The following is a 22,565-nucleotide window of genomic DNA, read 5'->3' on the forward strand; positions in this document are numbered from 1 at the left end:
AATACCTGGGTTAAATGCATGGGACTGTTTTTGACTCTGTGTATTTGAGTATTTTCAACTGCTTTCCTTTTCAAATAAAATATATCTGAATACTTACTTCAAGATCTTTGAAATTTGAACCCAGGTCTGAAAAACACATATACCCTCTGATGCATAGACAATACACTGTATAAAGTGAGCACTGGAAACGGGTGATTGAGACTTCCCCTTGCTCTGGTCCCCAGGTGGAAGGAGTTCCAGCGTCTGGCGGACCAAAGGAAACAGGCCCTGGAGTCGGCCCTCAACATCCAGAACTACCACCTGGAGTGTAACGAGATCCAGAGCTGGATGAGAGAGAAGACCAAGGTGATCGAGTCCACCGAGAGCCTGGGCAACGACCTGGCTGGTGTCATGGCCCTGCAGCGCAAACTCACCGGCATGGAGAGAGACCTGGAGGCCATTCAGGTATGGTGACGGGTCAAAGGTTATGGAGGTGGACAGTTAAACCACCGCATCAGATCATGTTTAATAGCGATCGGTTGAGTCATTAACTGGTTCACATCAATACTTTCGTATCATTTTATGCCATATGATGTTGGTGACACCATTTGTTTATTTTCCATATCTTTTCAGGGTAAGTTGGACGACCTGAAGAAGGAGGCAGAGACGCTGGCTGAGGAGCACCCGGACCAGGCAGAGGAGATCCATGCCCACCTGGGCGAGATCCAGGAGGTGTGGCAGGAGCTCAACGCCACCATGAAGCGGCGCGAGGAGTCTCTGGGCGAGGCCAGCAAGCTGCAGGGCTTCCTCCGGGACCTGGATGACTTCCAGTCCTGGCTGTCCCGCACACAGACCGCCGTGGCGTCCGAGGACATCCCCACCTCGCTGCCAGAGGCTGAGCGCCTGCTCTCCCAGCACGAGAGCATCAAGAACGAGGTGGACAACTACAAGGAGGACTATGAGAAGATGCGGGCGGTGGGTGATGAGGTGACTCAGGGCCAGACGGACGCCCAGTACATGTTCCTGGCCCAGAGGTTGCAGGCGCTGGACACCGGCTGGCACGAGCTGCGCCGGATGTGGGAGAACCGCCACAGCCTTCTGGCCCAAGCCTTCGACTTCCAGAGCTTCCTGAGGGAAGTCAAGCAGGCTGAGGGCTTCCTCAACAGCCAGGTGAGGACCAGGACACCAGTGGAGAAGAATCAAACACGTCTATTGTCTATCTCGATGATGTTACTAATAGTTCTCTGTCCTTCTGTAGGAGTATGTGCTGTCCCACACTGAGATGCCCTCCAGCCTGCAGGGGGCAGAGGAGGCCATCAAGAAGCACGAGGACTTCCTGACCACCATGGAGGCCAGTGAGGAGAAGATCACGGGCGTGGTGGAGGCCGGACGCCGCCTGGTCAACGACCTTAACGCCAACTCTGACAAGATCCAGGAGAAGGCCGACTCCATCCAGGAGAGACATCAGAAGAATAGGGAAGCTGCAAATGAACTCCTGTCTAAACTGAAGGACAACCGCGAACTTCAGCACTTCCTGCAGGACGGACAGGAGGTACGAATTGCCTGTTACAATAATGGTGGTGTGATACATTTTATTGACACTGTTTGTCTTGTAGTAAAATTAAAATAAAACCGCAGTCAAAGGAATTATCCTGAGGCACATGCATTGAGTAATATCATTCTCCTCTCTCTTTCTCTCTGCAGCTGACTCTGTGGATCAATGAGAAGATGCTGACAGCTCAGGACATGTCGTACGACGAGGCCAGGAACCTCCACAGCAAGTGGCAGAAACATCAGGCCTTCATGGCTGAGCTGGCCTCCAACAAAGACTGGCTGGATAAGATCGATAAGGTTTGATCATAAAACTATTATACGATGAAAATAATACGTGGGAAAAGCAGTCCGAAGGATGTGGGTGCCAGTATTTATGCTTTTTCTGACTCCTTTCCCCCATGCCCCTGTTAGGAGGGCCAGGCCCTGGTGACAGAGAAGCCGGAGCTACAGACTGTAGTCCAGCAAACTCTGGAGGGCCTGCAGAGCCAATGGGAAGAGCTAGAGAACACTACACGCACCAAGGCTCAGTGCCTCTTCGATGCCAACAGGGCAGAGCTCTTCACCCAGAGCTGCTCTGCTCTGGACGTGTGGCTGAAGAACCTGTCGGGGCAGCTTCAGAGCGACGACTTCGGCAAGGACCTGACCTCCGTCAACATCCTGCTCAAGAAGCACCAGGTGGGTGACATTACACCGTCGAAGCCCCGTTCTCAGTTGTCGTACTCCTTTGTGACCATTTGCGTGGAGAAGTGTCCGTATCGAAATGAGAGTAATAACAAACATCCGTGTGTGTGTAGATGCTGGAGCACCAGATGGAGGTGCGTGAGAAGGAGGTGCAGTCGCTGCAGTCCCAGGCGCTGGCGCTGTCCCAGGAAGATGCTGGTGGGGCCGTGGTGGAGGTGGACGGCCAGCAGAGACGTGTCACTGACAGCTTCTCCCAGCTCCAGGACCCCCTCAACCAGAGGCGGCAGCAACTGCTGGCCTCCAAGGAGGCCCACCAGTTCAACAGAGACCTGGAGGATGAGATTGTGAGTGGGACCACCTGACTCGAAATAAAGAGATGTTGTACAGAATCATCATCATCATCGTCTTTTTTTAATGCACTTCCTCCCGTCTGTCGGTCAATTAGCTATGGGTGAAGGAGAGGATGCCCCTGGCCACATCCACCGACCATGGGAAGGACCTGTCCAGTGTGCAGCTGCTCATCAAGAAGAACCAGGTACACAGACGAGAGAGGAATTTTAGGGAAGAGTCTGGACAGTAGGAGGGAAAAAACACCGAAACACTGTTTTGTTTTCCAGACTTTGCAGAAGGAGATCCAGGGCCACCAGCCCCGTATTGATGACATCCAGACCCACCGCAGGGGGATGACCCCAGGGCAGGAGGAGATGGACGGGGAGAGGCGGTCTGCTCTGGAGGGCCGTCTGGCGGAGCTCCGGGACTCCTGGGCCCAGCTCATCGCTGAGACGGATGAGCGCCACGCCCGGCTGGTGGAGGCTAACCGCGCCCAGCAGTTCTACACCGACGCTGCCGAGGCCGAGGCCTGGATGGGAGAGCAGGAGCTACACATGATGTCAGAGGAGAAGGCGAAGGTGAGAGGAGAGGCAGGCGGAAGTTAAGCTCCGTCTGTCCTAATGGCGTCTATTGTGCGCTCTCTAGTGCTGTGTCCCTGGCTTAATGGTGCTAAGTCCATCTCTGTAACGTGTGTGTGTGTGTGTGTGTGTGTGACCCAGGATGAGCAGAGCGCTCTGGTGATGGTGAAGAAGCACCAGACATTAGAACAGACCTTGGAGGACTACGCCCAGCCCATCCACCAGCTGGCCAACAGCAGCCGCACCATGATGACCAGCGAACACCCAGAGAGGTGAAGGGCACCGGGGTTAACGGGGGGAGGGGGGGCAGTTAAAAGCTAAGTACATTAAACTAATGCCACTTCACAATAGGATTTAACTACAGCCACAATGTCTCAGTCATTACAACTGGCCTGACTCACTCACATGTATATTCCCTGCTGTTAGCGAGCGTATCAACCTACGGCAAGCCCAGGTGGACAAGCTGTACGCAGGGCTGAAGGACCTGGCTGAGGAGCGTCGTGGGCGTCTGCAGGAGAGGCTGAGGCTGACCCAGCTGAAGAGAGAGGTGGACGACCTGGAGCAGTGGATCGCTGAGAGGGAGGTGGTGGCCGGATCCCATGAGCTGGGACAGGACTACGAACATGTCACCGTGAGTGGCTTTCCTTTCACTTCCTCATACGTTCAATTACGTACTAACACACACACCGCTTAGTAACACCACACACACACCGCTTAGTAACACCACACACACACCGCTTAGTAACACCACACACACACACCGCTTAGTAACACCACACACACACACCGCTTAGTAACACCACACACACACACCGCTTAGTAACACCACACACACACCGCTTAGTAACACCACACACCGCTTAGTAACACCACACACCGCTTAGTAACACCACACACACACCGCTTAGTAACACCACACACACACACCGCTAGTAACACCCACACACACACACCGCTAGTAACACCACACACACACACACACCGCTTAGTAACACCACACACCGTTTAGTAACACCACACACCGCTTAGTAACACCACACACACACCGCTAGTAACACCACACACACAGCTAGACCGCTTAGGCTTAGTAACACCACACACACACACCGCTTAGTAACACCACACACACACACCGCTTAGTAACACCACACACACACCGCTTAGTAACACCACACACACACACCGCTTAGTAACACCACACACACACACCGCTTAGTAACACCACACACACACAACGCTTAGTAACACCACACACACACAACGCTTAGTTAGTAACACCACACACACACACAACGCTTAGTAACACACACACACACAACGCTTAGTAACACCACACACACACAACGCTTAGTAACACCACACACAACGCTTAGTAACACCACACACAACGCTTAGTAACACCACACACACAACGCTTAGTAACACCACACACACACACACACACAACGCTTAGTAACACCACACACACACACACACAACGCTTAGTAACACCACACACACACACACACCGCTTAGTAACACCACACACACACACACACACAACGCTTAGTAACACCACACACACACACACAACAACGCTTAGTAACACACACACACACACACAACGCTTAGTAACACCACACACACACACACAACGCTTAGTAACACCACACACACACAACGCTTAGTAACACCACACACACACACACAACGCTTAGTAACACCACACACACACACACACAACGCTTAGTAACACACACACACACACACACAACGCTTAGTAACACCACACACACACACACAACGCTTAGTAACACCACACACACACACACAACGCTTAGTAACACCACACACACACACACACAACGCTTAGTAACACACACACACACACACGCTTAGTAACACACACACACACACACACAACGCTTAGTAACACCACACACACACACACACACAACGCTTAGTAACACCACACACACACACACACAACGCTAGTAACACCACACAACACACACACACAACGCTAGTAACACACACACACACACACACACACAACGCTTAGTAACACCACACACACACACACAACGCTTAGTAACACCACACACAACGCACACACACAACGCTTTAGTAACACCACACACACACACACACACACAACGCTTAGTAACACCACACACACACACACACACAACGCTTAGTAACACCACACACACACACACACACAACGCTTAGTAACACCACACACACACACACACACACAACGCTTAGTAACACCACACACACACACACACAACGCTTAGTAACACCACACACACACACACACAACGCTTAGTAACACCACACACACACACACACACACAACGCTTAGTAACACCACACACACACACACACACACAACGCTTAGTAACACCACACACACACACACACACAACGCTTAGTAACACCACACACACACACACACACAACGCTTAGTAACACCACACACACACACACACAACTTAGTAACACACACACACACACACAACGCTTAGTAACACCACACACACACACACACAACGCTTAGTAACACCACACACACACACACACAACGCTTAGTAACAACACACACACACACACACAACGCTTTAGTAACACCACACTTAGTAACACACACACACAACGCTTAGTAACACACACACACACACACACAACGCTAGTAGTAACACGGCTTAGTTTAGTAACACCACACACACACACACACAACGCTTAGCTTAGTAACACACACACACACACACACAACGCTTAGTAACACACACACACACACACACAACGCTTAGTAACACACACACACACAACGCTTAGTAACAAACGCTTTAGTAACACCACACACACACACACAACGCTTAGTAACACCACACACACACACACACAACGCTTAGTAACACACACACACACACACACAACGCTAATTAGTAACACACACACACACACACACACACACAACGCTTTAGTAACACCACACACACACACACACACAACGCTTAGTAACACCACACACACACAACACAACGCTTAGTTTTAGTAACACCACACACACACACACACACAACGCTAGTAACCACACACACACACACACACAACGCTTAGTAACACAACGCTTAGTAACACACACACACACAACGCTTAGTAACACCACACACAACGCTTAGTAACACCACACACAACGCTTAGTAACACACACACACACACAACGCTTAGTAACACCACACACACACACACACAACGCTTAGTAACACCACACACACACAACGCTTAGTAACACCACACACACACACACACAACGCTTAGTAACACACAACGCACACACACACACACACAAGCTTAGTAACACACACACACACACACACACACAACGCTTAGTAACACCACACACACACACACACACACAACGCTTAGTAACACCACAACACACACACACACACACACACAACGCTTAGTAACACCACACACACACACACACACACAACGCTTAGTAACACCACACACACACACAACGCTTAGTAACACCACACACACACACACACACAACGCTTAGTAACACCACACACACACACAACGCTTAGTAACACCACACACACACAACGCTTAGTAACACCACACACACACACACACACAACGCTTAGTAACACCAGTAACACACACACACACACACACAACGCTTAGTAACACACACACACACACACACACAACACCACAACACACACACACACATTTTATGCTTTAGTACACACACACACACACACAACGCTTAGTAACACCACACACACACGCTAGTAACACCACACACAACGCTAGTAACGCACACACACACACACACACACACACACAACGCTTAGGTAGTAACACCCACACACACACACACACAACGCTTAGTAACACACACACACTTTAGTAACACACACACACACAACGCTTAGTAACACCACACACACAACACACACACACAACGCTTAGTAACACCACACACACACACACACAACGCTTAGTAACACACACACACACACACACAACGCTTAGTAAACACACACACACACACACACACAACGCTTAGTAACACCACACACACACACACAACGCTTAGTAACACCACACACCACACACACACCACACACACACACACAACGCTTAGTAACACCACACACACACCACACACACACAACGCTTAGTACACAACGCTTAGTAACACCACACACACACACACAACGCTTAGTAACACCACACACACACACACACAACGCTTAGTAACACACACACACACACACACAACGCTTAGTACACACCACACACACACACACACACACACACTTTAGTACACACACACACACACACACGCACACACACACACAACGCTTAGTACACCACACACACACACACACACCACACACACACAACGCTTAGTAACACACACACACACACACAACGCTTAGTAACACACACACACACACAACACTTAGTAACACCACACACACACACACACCGCTTAGTAACACCACACACACACACACACAACGCGTAACACCACACACACACAACGCTTAGTAACACCACACACACAACACACACGCTAGTAACACACACACACACACACACACAACTGGCTTAGTAACACGCTTTAGTAACACACACACACACACACAACGCTTAGTAACACACACACACACAACGCTTAGTAACACACACACACACAACACTTTAGTAACACCACACACACACACAACGCTTAGTAACACCACACACACACAACGCTTAGTAACACCACACACACACACACACACAACGCTTAGTAACACCACACACACACACACACAACGCTTAGTAACACCACACACACACACACACACACACAACGCTTAGTAACACACACACACACACACACACAACGCTTAGTAACACCACACACACACAACGCTTAGTAACACCACACACACACACACAACGCTTAGTAACACACACACACACACAACGCTAGTAACACCACACACACACACACACAACGCTTAGTAACACACACACACACACACACAAGTAAACGCTTTACCACACACACACACAACGCTTAGTAACACACACACACACACACACACAACGCTTAGTAACACCACACACACACACACAACGCTTAGTAACACACACACACACACACACACAACGCTTAGTAACACACACACACACACACACACAACGCTTAGTACACACACACACACACACACACAACGCTTAGTTTAGTCTTAGTAACACCACACACAACGCTTAGCTTAGTAACACCACACCACACACACACACAACGCCAGTAACACCACACACACACACACACAACGCTTTAGTAACACCACACACACACACACACAACGCTAGTAGTAACACACACACACACACACACAACGCTTAGTAACACCACACACACACACACAACGCTTAGTAACACACACACAACACACACACACACACACACACACACAACGCTTAGTAACACACACACACACACAACCAGGACGCTTAGTAACACCACACACACACACACACACACACAACGCTTAGTAACACCACAGTTAGTAACACCACACACAACGTTTTAGTAACACCACACACAACACACACTAGTAACACACACACACAACCTTAGTAACAACACACACACACACACACAACGTTTAGTAGCACATACACACACACACACACACAACGCTTAGTAACACAACTTTAGTAACACCACACACACACACACACACAACGCTTAGTAACACCACACACACACACAACGCTTAGTTAGTAACACACACACACACACACAACGCTTTAGTAACACCACACACACACACACACACAACTTAGTAACACCACACACACACACACACAACGCTTAGTAAACACACACACACACACACACACACAACGCTAGTAACACCACACACACACACACACACACAACGCTTAGTAACACCACACACACACACACACACAACGCTTAGTAACACACACACACACACAACGCTTAGTAACACCACACACACACACACACAACGCTTAGTAACACCACACACACACACACACAACGCTTAGTACACACACACACACACAACGCTTAGTAACACCACACACACACACACACAACGCTTAGTAACACCACACACACACACACACACACAACTTTAGTAACACACACACACACACACACAACCTAGTAACACCACACACACACACACACAATTAGTAACACCACACACACACACACACACACAACGCTTAGTAACACCACACACACACAACGCTTAGTAACACCACACACACACACACACAACGCTTAGTAACACCACACACACACACACAACGCTTAGTAACACCACACCACACACACACAACAACGCAACACACACACACACACACACACACACAACGCTTTAGTAACACCACACACACACACACGCTTAGTAACACACACACACACACACAACGCTTAGTAACACCACACACACACACGTAACACACACACACACACACAACGCTTAGTAACACCACACACACACACGCACAACGCTACACACACACACACAACAGTAACACACACACACACACACAACGCTAGTAACACACACACACACACACACAACATTAGTAACACACACACACACACACACAACGCTTAGTAACACCACACACACACACACACACAACGCTTAGTAACACACACACACACACACACAACGCTTAGTAACACCACACACACACACACAACGCTTAGTAACACCACACACACACACACACACACAACGCTTAGTAACACCACACACACACACACACACACAACTTTAGTAACACACACACACACACACACACAACGCTTAGTACGCTTAGTAACACACACACACACACACACAACGCTTAGTAACACCACACACACACACACAACAACAACACACACACACACACACACACACACACACACAACGCTTAGTAACACCACACACAACGCTTAGTAACACCACACACAACGCTTAGTAACACCACACACAACGCTTAGTAACACCACACACACACGACGCTTAGTAACACCACACACACACAACGCTTAGTAACACCACACACACACACACACCGCTTAGTAACACCACACACCGCTTAGTTACACCACACACGCACGCGCTCTTAGTAACACAACACACGCACGCGCTCTTAGTAACACAACACACAGGCACTAATTGCTCACCGGCAACTTTTTTTCTCTCTGTCAGCTACCTTTTAAGAAGTATGGCGATAACCTGGGATTGTTATCCATATTTAAACCTCTTCTCCTCTCAGATGCTGCGGGACAAGTTCCGAGAGTTTGCTCGGGACACCAGCACCATCGGCCAGGAGCGCGTGGACGGCGTTAACGGGCTGGCCGATGACCTCATCGAGTCGGGTCACCCTGAGAATGCCAGCGTGGCAGAGTGGAAGGACGGGCTGAACGAGGCGTGGGCCGACCTGCTGGAGCTGATCGACACACGCACCCAGATGCTGTCCGCCTCCTACGAGCTGCACCGCTTCCACCAGGACGCCCGCGAGGCACTAGGGAGGGTCCGGGAGAAGAAGGAGGCGCTGCCCTCTGACCTGGGCCGTGACCTCAACACCGTCCAGCACCTCCACCGACAGCACACCGCCTACGAGCACGACATCCAGGCCCTCAGCGGACAGGTAGTTTGCTGCTCTTTTAAACTCCTGGCTGCACAATGAATTTCCCTTCGGGACAATAAAGATATTGAATTCCATTGGATGAACTCGGCACCATACCACCAGTGTACAGGGATACTTGCAGGAACACTAGTGGGAGAAATAATGTCATTCCACACACTTTTACACACCATCCCACAGTAGAATATTAGATTTAATGCATTGTGAGGGCTGCTTTTCAGGCTCGTACTGGGGGCTATCAGAAATGTGTCAGAGCACATGAGGGGGCAGGTTAATGGTTTTCAGGATCCCTTCTGAGCCGGCTGCCTCCTCCAACCCCAGGTGAACCAGGTGCAGGACGACGCGGCGCGGCTGCAGAAGGCCTACGCCGGGGAGAAGGCCGAGGAGATCCACCGGAGCGAACGCTCTGTCACTGAGGCCTGGGAGGGTCTGCTGGGGGCCGGCCAGGCTCGCCGTCACCTCCTGCTGGACACCGTGGAGAAGTTCCGCTTCGTCAACATGGTGCGTGACCTCATGTTGTGGATGGACGGGGTCAACCTGCAGATCGACGCCCACGACAGCCCCAGGTGAGACCTGACCTTAGCTCTGTTCTCTCATCGTTGTTCTCATTGTTTTTGTTAAGGTTTTACGCTGAATTTCTGTCGTTCGTCCGTCTCATCCTCCCTCTCTCTCTGTCAGGGACGTGTCCTCTGCAGGGTTGGTCATAGCCAACCATCAGGACATCAAGTCTGAGATCGAGACCCGGGCAGACAGCTTCACCACCTGCAATGAGATGGGACACTCTCTCATCAACAACAACCACTATGCAGCTGATGAGGTATGGGCCATGTCACCGTTATGTCACATACTGGACACCCACATTTGGATTTAGTCACGGGATTAGGACAAAAGCAAATGTAAAAGGTGTGTTTATGCAAATCAAATCCCATTTATTTAGTCACATGCTACGTAAACGACAGGTGTAGGCTCACGGTGAAATGCTCCCAATGATGCAGACAGACAAATATAGGAAAATAATAACACGAGGAATAAATACACACTAAGTAATGATAACATGGCTATATACTCATGGTACCAGTACCGTGTCGATGTGCAGGGGTACGTGGTAATTGGGGTAGATGTGTACATATAGGGAGGGGTAAAGTGATGACGAGGCAACAGGATTGATAATAAACCGTAGCAGCAGTGTATGTGACGAGTAAAACGAGTTAGGGCAAAAAGGGGTAGCGCTTTCCGGGGGGAAGCAGAGAGAACAGTCTATGGCTTGGGTGGTTGGAGTCTTTTTCCGGGCCTTCCTTTCACACCGCCTGATATAGAAGTCCTGGGTGGCAGGGAGCGTACTGACGTACTGGACTTGTGGCACCATGCGATCGAGGGCGGTGATATTGCCACACCAAGCAGTGATGCAGCCAGTTAAGATGCTCTCAATGGTACCGCTGTAGAACCTTTTTGAGGATTTGAGGGCCCATGCCAAACATGTTCAACCTCCTGAGGTTTCTTCACAACTGTGCGCGGACCATTTTAAAGACGTTGAGGGAGCGGTTGTCCCGGCCCCACACTGACCAGGGACCTGCCGCCGTCGTGTCGGCGTTAGCCCTGAGTGTGTAGTGCGGCTTGCTGCTTGTTCATGTAATGTTACTGACATACCTGTTGGCTTTCCCATAGATCCTGGAGAAACTGGACCAGCTCCAGGGTAAGAGGGACGAGATCAGCAACAAGTGGCAGGACAAGATGGACCACCTCCTGATAGGTATGTGGACTTCAGGGTGTTTTTTCAATTGAATTAATTCATTCATTTTGCGTTTGTCTGTTTTAACATTTTGCTCGTGATCTTTTCACGGATGCTCATTGTTTTCTGGTTTCTGTCTCAGTTCTGGAGGTGCTGCAGTTTGGCCGGGATGCGTGCGTGGCAGAGACGTGGCTGGCAGGCCAGGAGCCCCTGGTGCGGGGGGCCGAGCTGGGTTCTAACGTGGACGAGGTGGAGAGCCTGATCAAACGCCACGAGGCCTTCGAGAAGCTGGCCGCCGGCTGGGAGGAACGCTTCACCCTGCTGGAGAAACTCACCACGGTGAGGAGGACGGGGGTGGTTTGCAAATGGGAAGACGGTGGGTTAGCAGGAGTTGGGAGAATGCATGTACTTGGCGTTGTTAGGAAGGTAGGGTAACGTCTCCTCTGAACAGCCACTAACCTGGGCTTCCATTTCAGCTGGAGGAGCAGGAGATCCAGAGGAGGAGGGAGGAGGAGGAGAGGGCGAGGCGAACCCCCACACCACCCCCGACAGACGAGGTGGTCCCGTCTGAGGCCGAAACACATGATGCCAGGTAAGACTGGAGGAACTCCTAGTAATCAGAGATATTTGATGCCCCCCCCCCCCCGTTCTCATGCTCATTTCCCCTTCTGTGTAACCCAGGACCAGCCTGGACCAGACCACACTCAACCAGTCAGTATCAGTCAATGGAGTCCACAGCTACCAGGACACCTCCCAGGTGAGAGAGGACATTGAGACATACTGTATCTAATCAAAGGTTCTAACCTCCTGTTTCATGCACTCAAATTAAACTACTGACTGAAATAGTTCCAGATTTTCACAGCAGTATAAAGTGTTTTTTTTTCTTCATGTTTTTGTATTTTTCCTCTTCATGTTGTCCTGTTCATATGTTTGAGGAGATTTGAATGAAAGATTTTAAATGTTCTAAGTGTGAGAGACGTTAAGCCTTTGACGTAACTGTAACCAAGCCTGTATATGTTCGACGTGAGTCCGTTTCCCCATTTATGATGTGATTGTGTCCCTTTGTCGTGCGTGTGTCAGGCTGTTTCAAGCGCGTTAGCACAGGGTAGCATGCTATCTCCTAGCACAAGGACTTTCTTATCAATGACTTGTTGCGTCTTTACCTGCAGTCGTTATCAGTATCATCAGTGTCAGTGGAAAAGAAAGAGAAGTGTGAACCTGTCTCTAAACCTGTGTCTAAGCCAAAGCATCCGCTGCGCGTGAGTACCTATCCTAGCCTAGCCTCCTCATCCCATCCCCCCCATCACCGCCTGCGCTCAGCTCCCGCAGTACCTCAGCATGACCTACTAGAGGGCGCCATCGTCCTCTGTCACTGTGCCATTGCTTTGTTTGATTTTGAAGATATACAGTCCCCGCAGCTGTTGAGCCAATCATGCCTCACACAGATTCATGATATCATTTGGTGTCACCAGAAGCATCAGAGGCTCTTAAGCCTTTCTTGGGTGCTGTTCCATTTGTAACCATCTTCAAAATGACCAGCACATGAGGGTAGTTTCAGTTCCAAGCTATTGTTAGGTGATGAGGGTTGTCCCTAGCTGGCAGGTCCCTGGGTGGGCTGTGCCTAGCTTGGTGGGGTTGTTTTGAATGGGGTGTTGGTAGGGAAAGTTTTTTTTTTTTTTTTTTTTTTAAGAGAGGAAATGTTGATTTCCTTTCAAATTGAGTTTGTTTTTCCAGGAAACAAAGATCACAATGCCACACCCCCTCTATAAAAAGCAAAGTGTATCTTAGCAACAGTATGACAATGCTTTCTGCTGCGTTTGCCATGTTCCCGTAAGGCTGTGAGTGACATTCAGATGAGGGTTGACCCTCCTCCTGCGGGGTTGGGGCTGTTCTCCATGTGTCTGTCGTCTGTTAACGTGTGTCTGTGTAGTCCTGTACGTGTTTTTTGTCCATCCTTTTCAAAGCTACCATCTCTAGTGCATGTGTGGCTATGGACATTTAGCTGTTGTCTCGTTTTGTCAAGTTCCGTCAGACAGTCAATGGCTGGTATTACGCCGCATGGCTTCTAGGAATCGTTGTGGCCATGTGTCCTGACTGCCGTGTGTCTTGGATGACAGGGTTCTGAGTCCGACTCTGTGAATGGTCCGGGGAGGGACAGCGGGCTGGCGTCTTCACGCCTGGACCCGTCTGCCACGCTACCCAGCAAGGGAGATAACGCTGGCACAGACGCCATGGAGGGCCTGCTCTACCGCAAGCAGGAGATGGAGACCCACGCCAAGAGAGCAGCTAGCAGGTGAGATACCGCCACGGGAGTTGGGCAGGGGGCATGGAGAGGCGTCTTGGAGTGAGCGTCGGAGTGCCATGAAGGGTAAATGGAGAGCCCTAGGTTATATAGACTCCGTCTGTTGAAGGATGGGATTAATACGAGCAAAAACAACACCAACATAAGAAGTTAGATGTAGGATTTTGGAGTGTATTCTTTTGATGAAGAAAATAGCCTTTTGTGTGTCACCATGAACTCTTTGATGTCCCTAACCTTTTCAGGCGCATGCCTGCATGCCTTCCGCCAACAGCTTCTCTCTCTCTTCCCATAGGTCCTGGCAGAATGTCTACTGCGTTCTGCGTAAGGGCAGCCTTGGCTTCTACAAGGACCAGAAGAGCGCCTCCAGCGGGATCCCCTACCACGGAGAAGTCCCCATCAGCCTGGGAGAGGCTGTGTGTGAGGTGGCGCACGACTACAAGAAGAGGAAACACGTCTTCAAGCTACGGTGAGAGAGAGGGAGAGAGGAAACGTGACGGTTTGAAAAGAGAATAGTCTTGTAAACTCAATTAAATTGTGATGTGCATCTATCTATACTGACCCGGCTTTTCTCCTGTGCAGGCTAGGGGATGGTAAGGAGTTCCTGTTCCAAGCTAAAGATGAGGTGAGTGTCACATTTGAACCCAAACCAGATTCTGATGCTCCTCTGGTGTTTTCCCCCTACTGAGGACTAACCCTGCGTTTGTCTGTCCCAGCCGGAGATGGCCTCGTGGATCCACTCCATTCATAGCTGCATTCCAGCAGGGGGGTCAGGAGACCGCTCCCCCGGGGGCCCCAGGGCCCTGAGCCGAGCCATGACTATGCCCCCCATCTCCCCTAGCTCAGCAGAGGCTGCAGGGGTCACCATGCGCAACAAGGAGGGCAAGGAGAAGGACCGCGAAAAGAGGTTCAGCTTCTTTGGCAAGAAGAAATAAAACGTCTGGAGAATAACAACATCAAGGAAAATGATATTTGTCGAAATTCCACCAAACTGAAACGGGCAGAAAGGAAAACAGTCTTGTGGCATAAACGCATCGCTCTCAGCCTTGGTCCTAAGGAGTTTGTCAACAACTATGTGGCACACACAGAGCTTGCTCTTCTTCCCTCTCTTCCTCCCTCTCCATTTGTCTTCTCTTTCCCTCTCATATCGCTCTTTTCCATTTCTCACATTAGATTCATCCTACCAATGTAAGCCCTTGTCTTTTGCTTCAATGGCATTTTCAGACAAGAAGCTGTGTTTGTTGATCAGTCACTAATAAGAACTCTTTGACCTCATCGCTGGGGGGAACCAAGGTGATTATGGGGAGATGAGAGGCAGGGGTGGTTAGCATTGGCAGAGCCAAGAGGCTATGAGGCCTGTAAGAGTCCATTCTCTTCCATTCACCCACATTGGATTCTGTTTAAAATGAGTTCTTCCTCAACCAGTTTTTAGATGGCTAATCTGCTCTAATGCTGTTTTACCACTAAAAGAGAACCCATGGACCACGGTAGAGAGTGCTGTCCCCTCACGTCCCCTCTCCCAGTCTCTCTCTCCCCCTCCTTGGGAAGGACCACATCATTTTTGGGACGTTGACGTAATTAACGTTACCAATAATTATTGCTGTTATTATAATTAATATTTATCTTTTTGCTGTTGCAAGCTTGAGGGGGGGGAGAGAAGTTATTTAAAGAGTATGTCAGTGGATGTATTGAGTCATGTTGTGAAACAACAATTTGGTTTAATTCACGGGACCACGTTGGTCTTGTTTCTGTTTGTATCGTTTTCAGTTTGAGGTGGGGGGGGGGGGGGGGGTTTAAGAAAGCTCAGTAAATTTTAGCAGTGTGCAGTTAAGTGATTTTCACCAGTGCAGAATGATAGATATATTTAAAGTGGTTTTATTTTAACTTGGAAAATGTACCTGTTTGATTTTGTTCTTCGGCGGGATTATTTCTCCTTTGATTGTGAGTTTCCTTGTTTCTTTTGGAAGCAGAGAGATTTAGTTTTCTAGTGAGAGTGTGAGTTGTGGTGCTGTGGGTTTTGCACGTTTCTGTTCTGAATCAGACGTGTCCAGTTGGATGCTGCTTTTCTGACTTAACACACACACACAGATAAACACACACTTAAAGAAGTTGTTGGGATGGCTTTCTAGAAGTATTCTTAAAATGTAGATGACAATGTGCTAATGAATGAATTAAACGTTCCTCCTAGATGGTTTTCAGACTTCCGTTTCACTCTTCCCTCACCACCTCCTCCTCTGTCTGTTGTTTTGCTATGTGATGGCAGAGGGGTACGTTAACACTGTTTAACACTGCCAGTGCCCAACACTAGAGAGGATTGTAAGCAAAAGCACATCAATGTGGCATGGGGTGGTCTAGTAGGTACGTGGGTTGGGGGGGGGGGTCATTACAGGTGGGTTAGGGTCAGGGCGCTGAGGGGGGGATGATGAGAGTAGAGAATCAGAAGGTAGTGTGCTGGACGAGGGAGAGGAGGAGTACTGAGCCTTACTGCAGCCCACAGACTTGAGAACCCTTTATTAGCGCAGTCATTCCTTGAATAGCGCTAAATCACAAAGGGAGCTGTTTCGCTCACGTAACACATCTCCGAATGTGCGCCTTGGCGTTGACGCGGCGTATGTCTATGGATTCTGTACCCAGGTACCATAGGGCGCATGGAGACGGGCCCAGCCGCGACAGCGATTTGAAGGAAGTGAAATGCAGGCAAAGCTTGTTTGGATTGGAAGAGGCGTAACCATGGATCACTTTCCTCACTTGATGGTAAATGATAGAGAGACTAGTCTTCCGGTGTTTTGCCGGAGAGCTTTGAGCTCCTCCGCGTGTGGCATGACCTCATGTAGGGTTGTACCCGTATGTGTCTCATTTTCCTCTCCAATTCTCACCTAGTCAGATGTTCTAGGTACATGAGATTCCCCCCATAAGCCATGTATGGCATGATACCATGAAGCCCATGCAGTGGAAGGTGGAGTATTACACAGGTGTATCATTAGCAGTTTGGAAAGAATTCACAAAAGGGCAAAAAGAAAATGGTTAAATGATATTAAATGACAGTAAAGGTGACAGTGATACATAGATGGCGAGTCCTGGCACAGTGAGTGATTTTTATTTCCTTGTCTGAGACGAGTGGAAGTTTTTCCTGTATGAGACGGCTCTAAACATGTCAGAATCCTGGATCCTCAATTCTTGCGGGCAAAATGGTATCTGTTACTCAACGATAGGCTTATCTGGGGTGAGGGTGTGGGCGTATCAAAGCCCTGTTAGGTTATTGTATGACCGATGGCTCACCCTCAACCAGAGAAAGAAAGAACAAGTGGCTGGCCAAGTGTCAGAAATGTGCAGCTTTCCAACAGGCAAGACTATTGAACTATTGGCCTTTCATTCCAATATGGTTGGTGTGATTTGGGGTAAATAAGCAAGAGTTGACCCATAATACCTGAGGCTGTAGAATATGCAGTTGACTGCTTTGTCTGCCTTGATTTGTATCCCAGCTGTGAGCCTGAGCTATTGGTCCCAGCTGAATGTACTGAGCCGAGCCTCTGGCTCCTTAATCACAGTTCAAAGCCTGCTGACCTGTTCAATGAGGCAACAACAACAAAGAAGTCGACAACGCTCAGAGTAGAACAGAGTGAGCCTTGCTGTCAATATTCACTGTGACAAACTACTACCAGGGCAGCCAGTGCTGGATCGGCCACAGCACTTCAACAAGTAGCTTGTGTAGCCCTCTACTGGGCGTACTGCTCCAACAGTGACCCAGTTGTAGACACGAGCAGGTTCCCCAGGCCCATTTGAAGTCTCTGAAGATGAGTCTAGAGCTGTAAGTTCTAGTATAACTTCTTATGAATGTTTATGGCTCAGAAGGTGAGTTGGCCAAATTGGTCATGTGATACAAAAGGACATGTTACTTGGAGCCACTATTTCACATACTTTACATGCATACACACTACCTTTCTCTCCTCTCTCTGTCTCACTCTCTCACACACACACACTCTGATATACTAAGGTAGAATGACTCTGGCCTTCCAGCCAAGTAGGAATATGTGGAGCTGGTTGTGATTTGGTTCCAGACTTGGGTTGTTGTTCAGTCTCTGTGTGTTACTGGTGAGCTTTGACCAGAAAAGGATTGTATTATTGAGGGTGTTGAGATAGGGTTTTTACGGGGTTTTAAAAGTTAAAGTGGAACACCTGAAAAGGTCTCTTATTTGAAGAGGAAAATAAATACAATATACATTAACCAGAGGGCTGATGGCAAATTTGAGCTTCCTTTTTCTAGAGTTAGACAGCAGATGTGCTGTCTCGCGAGGTTCTTGTATTTTCTCATCCAGTGGTCTGATCTGTTCTGCAGCGTTTGATAAGCCTGTTCACCCACTCTCATTTCTAATTTCTTTGAATCTAAGTTCCTTCTTCTGTGACTTAACTAATTCCAAGTTAATACCACTGCTATGATGTATTATTATTGCTACTGTTATTACTACTACTGTTACTTATTACTTTAACTAGAACTGCTGTCCATTTTTCAGGTATGTGTCTGTAATACCAGACCCTTCCACAAGATGTCAGTGTGCTGTGGAGCATTTTCATTACAGATTGAAAATAATGTTTGTTGACTTGTATCTTCATATTAGGAATAATAAAACCTGGTTTAAAAGAAAACAACAAAGTACAGCTGTGGTGTTATTTCTGTCATTCTGTTGTCGGTCATCGTTACTGTGTTTTGATGGTAGTAGATTTCGCTAAAGTTATTCACGTGTAAAAAAAGCGAATGTATTCTATACAATTGTGTTTGAGGAGTTCTAGTCCCTGACCTCTTCCGTGACCAGCCTGTGTGAAAAGGGTCTGTGTGGAGATGCATAGTGCCCAGGTGAGGCTGACAACTTCTGTAACCGAAATAGCAGTCATTTTTGATTGGGTGTGCATTCTGTGCTATATACAAGCTCAAAGTATTGGGACAGTGACCTATTTTGTTTTTGTGTGTGTGGCTCTGTACTTCAGCACAAATATCATACCCACAAGACATGCTAACCTCTCATCATTACATAATGGGAGGTTAGCATTTTTGGTGGGGATATGATATTTGTGCATCTAACTTTCTTGCTCATCATTATTCACTATTCGTTCAGGATTATCCATATTCATGGTAGCATCCACATGAATGTAGAAGTGTTTAGAAACATGATATTCTTATTTAGAATAAAAGTCACTACAAAATGACACTACATTTATTTACCATTAATTTTATTTTGGCCACAAAATAATCTGAAACACAACCAAAACAAACAGCAAATGCATCAAGTCACAAGCTTGATGTAGTTATTGTTTGCTTTGAATATGGGACCAAATTCTTAACTTTTTACTACTTTAATACACATATAACTGAATTTTGTCCCCTAAAATGGGGGGGGGGGGTCTATGTACAAAATGTGTGGTAATTTGTGAACCGTACACCTGAAATTAAATCTGACATTCTACACTTTAACCTCCTAGTCATTGTATCATTTAAAATCCAAAGTACTGGAGTAGAAAGCCAAATCTACTGTAAAAAAAAATATTTAAAAAAAAATGGGTCACTGTCCCAATACTTTTGCAGCTAACCATGTATTTATTCTGATTTGGACATTGGTAAAACCAAAGTTGTCCGTGTGCTTTTAAGGAAATAAATAGTCATATCCTTCAAGCGTATGACGCAGACAGCAGAGGAAAGGGATTTGGGATATATCCTGTTTTTACGTTGGCTGGACTGGAACAAACAGCTCTGTAAAAAAAAAAAAAAAAAAAAGTATTATTCTTGATTTTCTTTAACTTGGCTGCACATACCCTGCTCTGTGTACATTTGTAGTGGTGTCTGAAGCACTCCGATAATTTTCAATGCACGTCAAAGTCCCAGGTTACAGGACTTTATCAACTGAACTGTTGCTCTTCGCGGGCTTCTCCACACAAACCTCCAGCAGAAACGTCCTACTGCAGTCTGCAGGTGTTTGTGGGGAAGAGCGGGAACTGAGTTGGTTTGATTATAGTAAGGGTCTGTATAATATTTCAGCTTGCTCAGTTTATATTTTTTATTTTACTCTACCAATAGATCACTGTTCATTAATTGGACGATTTAATGAAGACCCCCCATTCTCTGCTTCATAACTCTAATGCGAAGAGGAGGCTTAACGGCGTGTACATGGTGTTGTAAGAGCCTACAGGCATGATATAAACTAATCTAAATAGTAACGGTCGCATTACCATCTTCATTCTTTCTGTTAAAGACGTGTCAATGGCCATAACGACCTCAAATAATCAAGTGCCTTGGATACCTTGGAAACTAGCTACAATATATTGAAGGACATTTAAAAGAGCACAGCCCTCCTTCATTTAGCTCCCCACTGTATTCACCTATCAATAGCCTGTTACCCAGCGACCGTTAAAGCTCCTAGAGAAAAGACAAGGAGGTCGTCACAGTGCTGTCGAAGCATTCAGCGCTCCCTAGACAATTGTCTTTGGCATGGTAGCCTACCGATCAGCCTAATATCAACATTTAAAAACTTGAACCTGATTACAAAAGAAAACATGACACGTTTTGTCTAACGGAGCTAAAAAAAAAAGAAGAAGGAATAAGTTCAGTAAGTTGTCTAACTCTTGTTTTTCATACCTTCGTGAAATGTTGACGATATGACTGCGTCCACTCTGGCCTGGTTTTGAACTCAGGATCCTATTCAATCAAACTGGTAGCCAAGTTCATCAAGTGAATCATACATAATGTTCCTTGAGTGCTTAGAGAAAGCATATGTGATTTAAGCAGTTCGTTTTATTTATCATCTCACACTGAAAACATTGTTTTCTTGAGTATAAATGGATGTATGCATTCTTGCAGTGATAAAACATGTGTTTTTGATTTACCAGAAACCTAGTGAATAACTTGGGTTGAATTGGGTCCTTAATCACTCATACTTTATCTCTAGTAAGCAAAAAGCTGTGGGCATGTGTTGCAAGACTCTTTTTCTTAAGCCCTCTTGCATTATGCATGACAAGAACTGGGTTGGGGGCCTGAGCAGTCTGAATACAGGGGAGCTGAAAGTGCACTTGTCTTTTTTCGGCTTAACAAACCGAAGGACATGGTGGGGAAGGGAGTGAAAGATAGATCCTGAGAGGACGATAGCTCAGGCTACCTCATGAACACAGATTGGTGAACATGCCTAACATCTGGGCTGTATGGAAAGGAGGAAGAGGGAAATACAATAGGTAGCCTGCCCTTATCCGGAACAGAGCTGTTCCCTCTCTACAGCCTTGTTAGTAGGCTTCTTCTCAGACTCTAACTAAACCATGTGTAGGCTTCCCTCACATTGTATGGCCAGCTTTGTTTTTACGATTTATGAAATCTTTCAAAAATGGCCTGCACATGCTTTGGTAGAAGTTCACATGTCATTCAGGGCTCCCGAGTGGCGCGGCGGTCTAAGTTACAGCATCTCAGCGCAAGAGGCGTCACTACAGTCCCTGTTTCGAATCCAGGATGTATCACATCCGGTCGTGATTGAGAGTCCCATAGGGCGGCGCACAATTGGCCCAGTGTCGTCCGGGTTTGGCCGGGGTAGGCCGTCATTGTAAACAAGAATTTGTTCTTAACCGACTTGCCTAGTTAAATAAAGGTTAAATAATGTTTTTAGTGAATGAGTGTAAAACCGCTGTTTTATTTGTTGAAATGCTGCCGTCATTGCACTATGCGCCTCTTATGTTCACCACGTTTGCTGTCCCTTCT

The 22,565-nt window shown here is 47.7% G+C and overlaps 1 protein-coding gene across 6 annotated transcripts in view; it reads left to right on the plus strand.

Moving 5' to 3' along the window:
• LOC135550390 (spectrin beta chain, non-erythrocytic 1-like) overlaps window positions 1-17,036 on the plus strand; it is a 99,828-nt gene extending 82,792 nt beyond the window's left edge. For 2 of the 6 annotated variants that reach the window (XM_064981145.1, XM_064981147.1), the window contains 22 exons: window positions 225-444; window positions 613-1,149; window positions 1,238-1,531; window positions 1,684-1,830; window positions 1,945-2,208; window positions 2,328-2,558; window positions 2,660-2,749; window positions 2,832-3,122; window positions 3,264-3,394; window positions 3,549-3,753; window positions 10,437-10,811; window positions 11,130-11,374; window positions 11,487-11,625; window positions 12,474-12,558; window positions 12,680-12,876; window positions 13,014-13,129; window positions 13,219-13,294; window positions 13,707-13,796; window positions 14,655-14,830; window positions 15,111-15,305; window positions 15,419-15,461; window positions 15,553-17,036. In XM_064981145.1, the coding sequence (XP_064837217.1) occupies window positions 225-444; window positions 613-1,149; window positions 1,238-1,531; window positions 1,684-1,830; window positions 1,945-2,208; window positions 2,328-2,558; window positions 2,660-2,749; window positions 2,832-3,122; window positions 3,264-3,394; window positions 3,549-3,753; window positions 10,437-10,811; window positions 11,130-11,374; window positions 11,487-11,625; window positions 12,474-12,558; window positions 12,680-12,876; window positions 13,014-13,129; window positions 13,219-13,294; window positions 13,707-13,796; window positions 14,655-14,830; window positions 15,111-15,305; window positions 15,419-15,461; window positions 15,553-15,771 (4,366 nt within the window). In that variant the 3' untranslated portion in view covers window positions 15,772-17,036. The remainder of the gene's footprint in view (window positions 1-224; window positions 445-612; window positions 1,150-1,237; window positions 1,532-1,683; window positions 1,831-1,944; window positions 2,209-2,327; window positions 2,559-2,659; window positions 2,750-2,831; window positions 3,123-3,263; window positions 3,395-3,548; window positions 3,754-10,436; window positions 10,812-11,129; window positions 11,375-11,486; window positions 11,626-12,473; window positions 12,559-12,679; window positions 12,877-13,013; window positions 13,130-13,218; window positions 13,295-13,706; window positions 13,797-14,654; window positions 14,831-15,110; window positions 15,306-15,418; window positions 15,462-15,552) is intronic. The other 4 variants (XM_064981149.1, XM_064981150.1, XM_064981146.1 and 1 more) reach the window with 3 other exon arrangements.
• Window positions 17,037-22,565: the final 5,529 nt, after the last annotated feature.

This window comes from Oncorhynchus masou, chromosome 12 (assembly GCF_036934945.1).
Source record: "Oncorhynchus masou masou isolate Uvic2021 chromosome 12, UVic_Omas_1.1, whole genome shotgun sequence".
Lineage (NCBI taxonomy): Eukaryota > Metazoa > Chordata > Actinopteri > Salmoniformes > Salmonidae > Oncorhynchus > Oncorhynchus masou.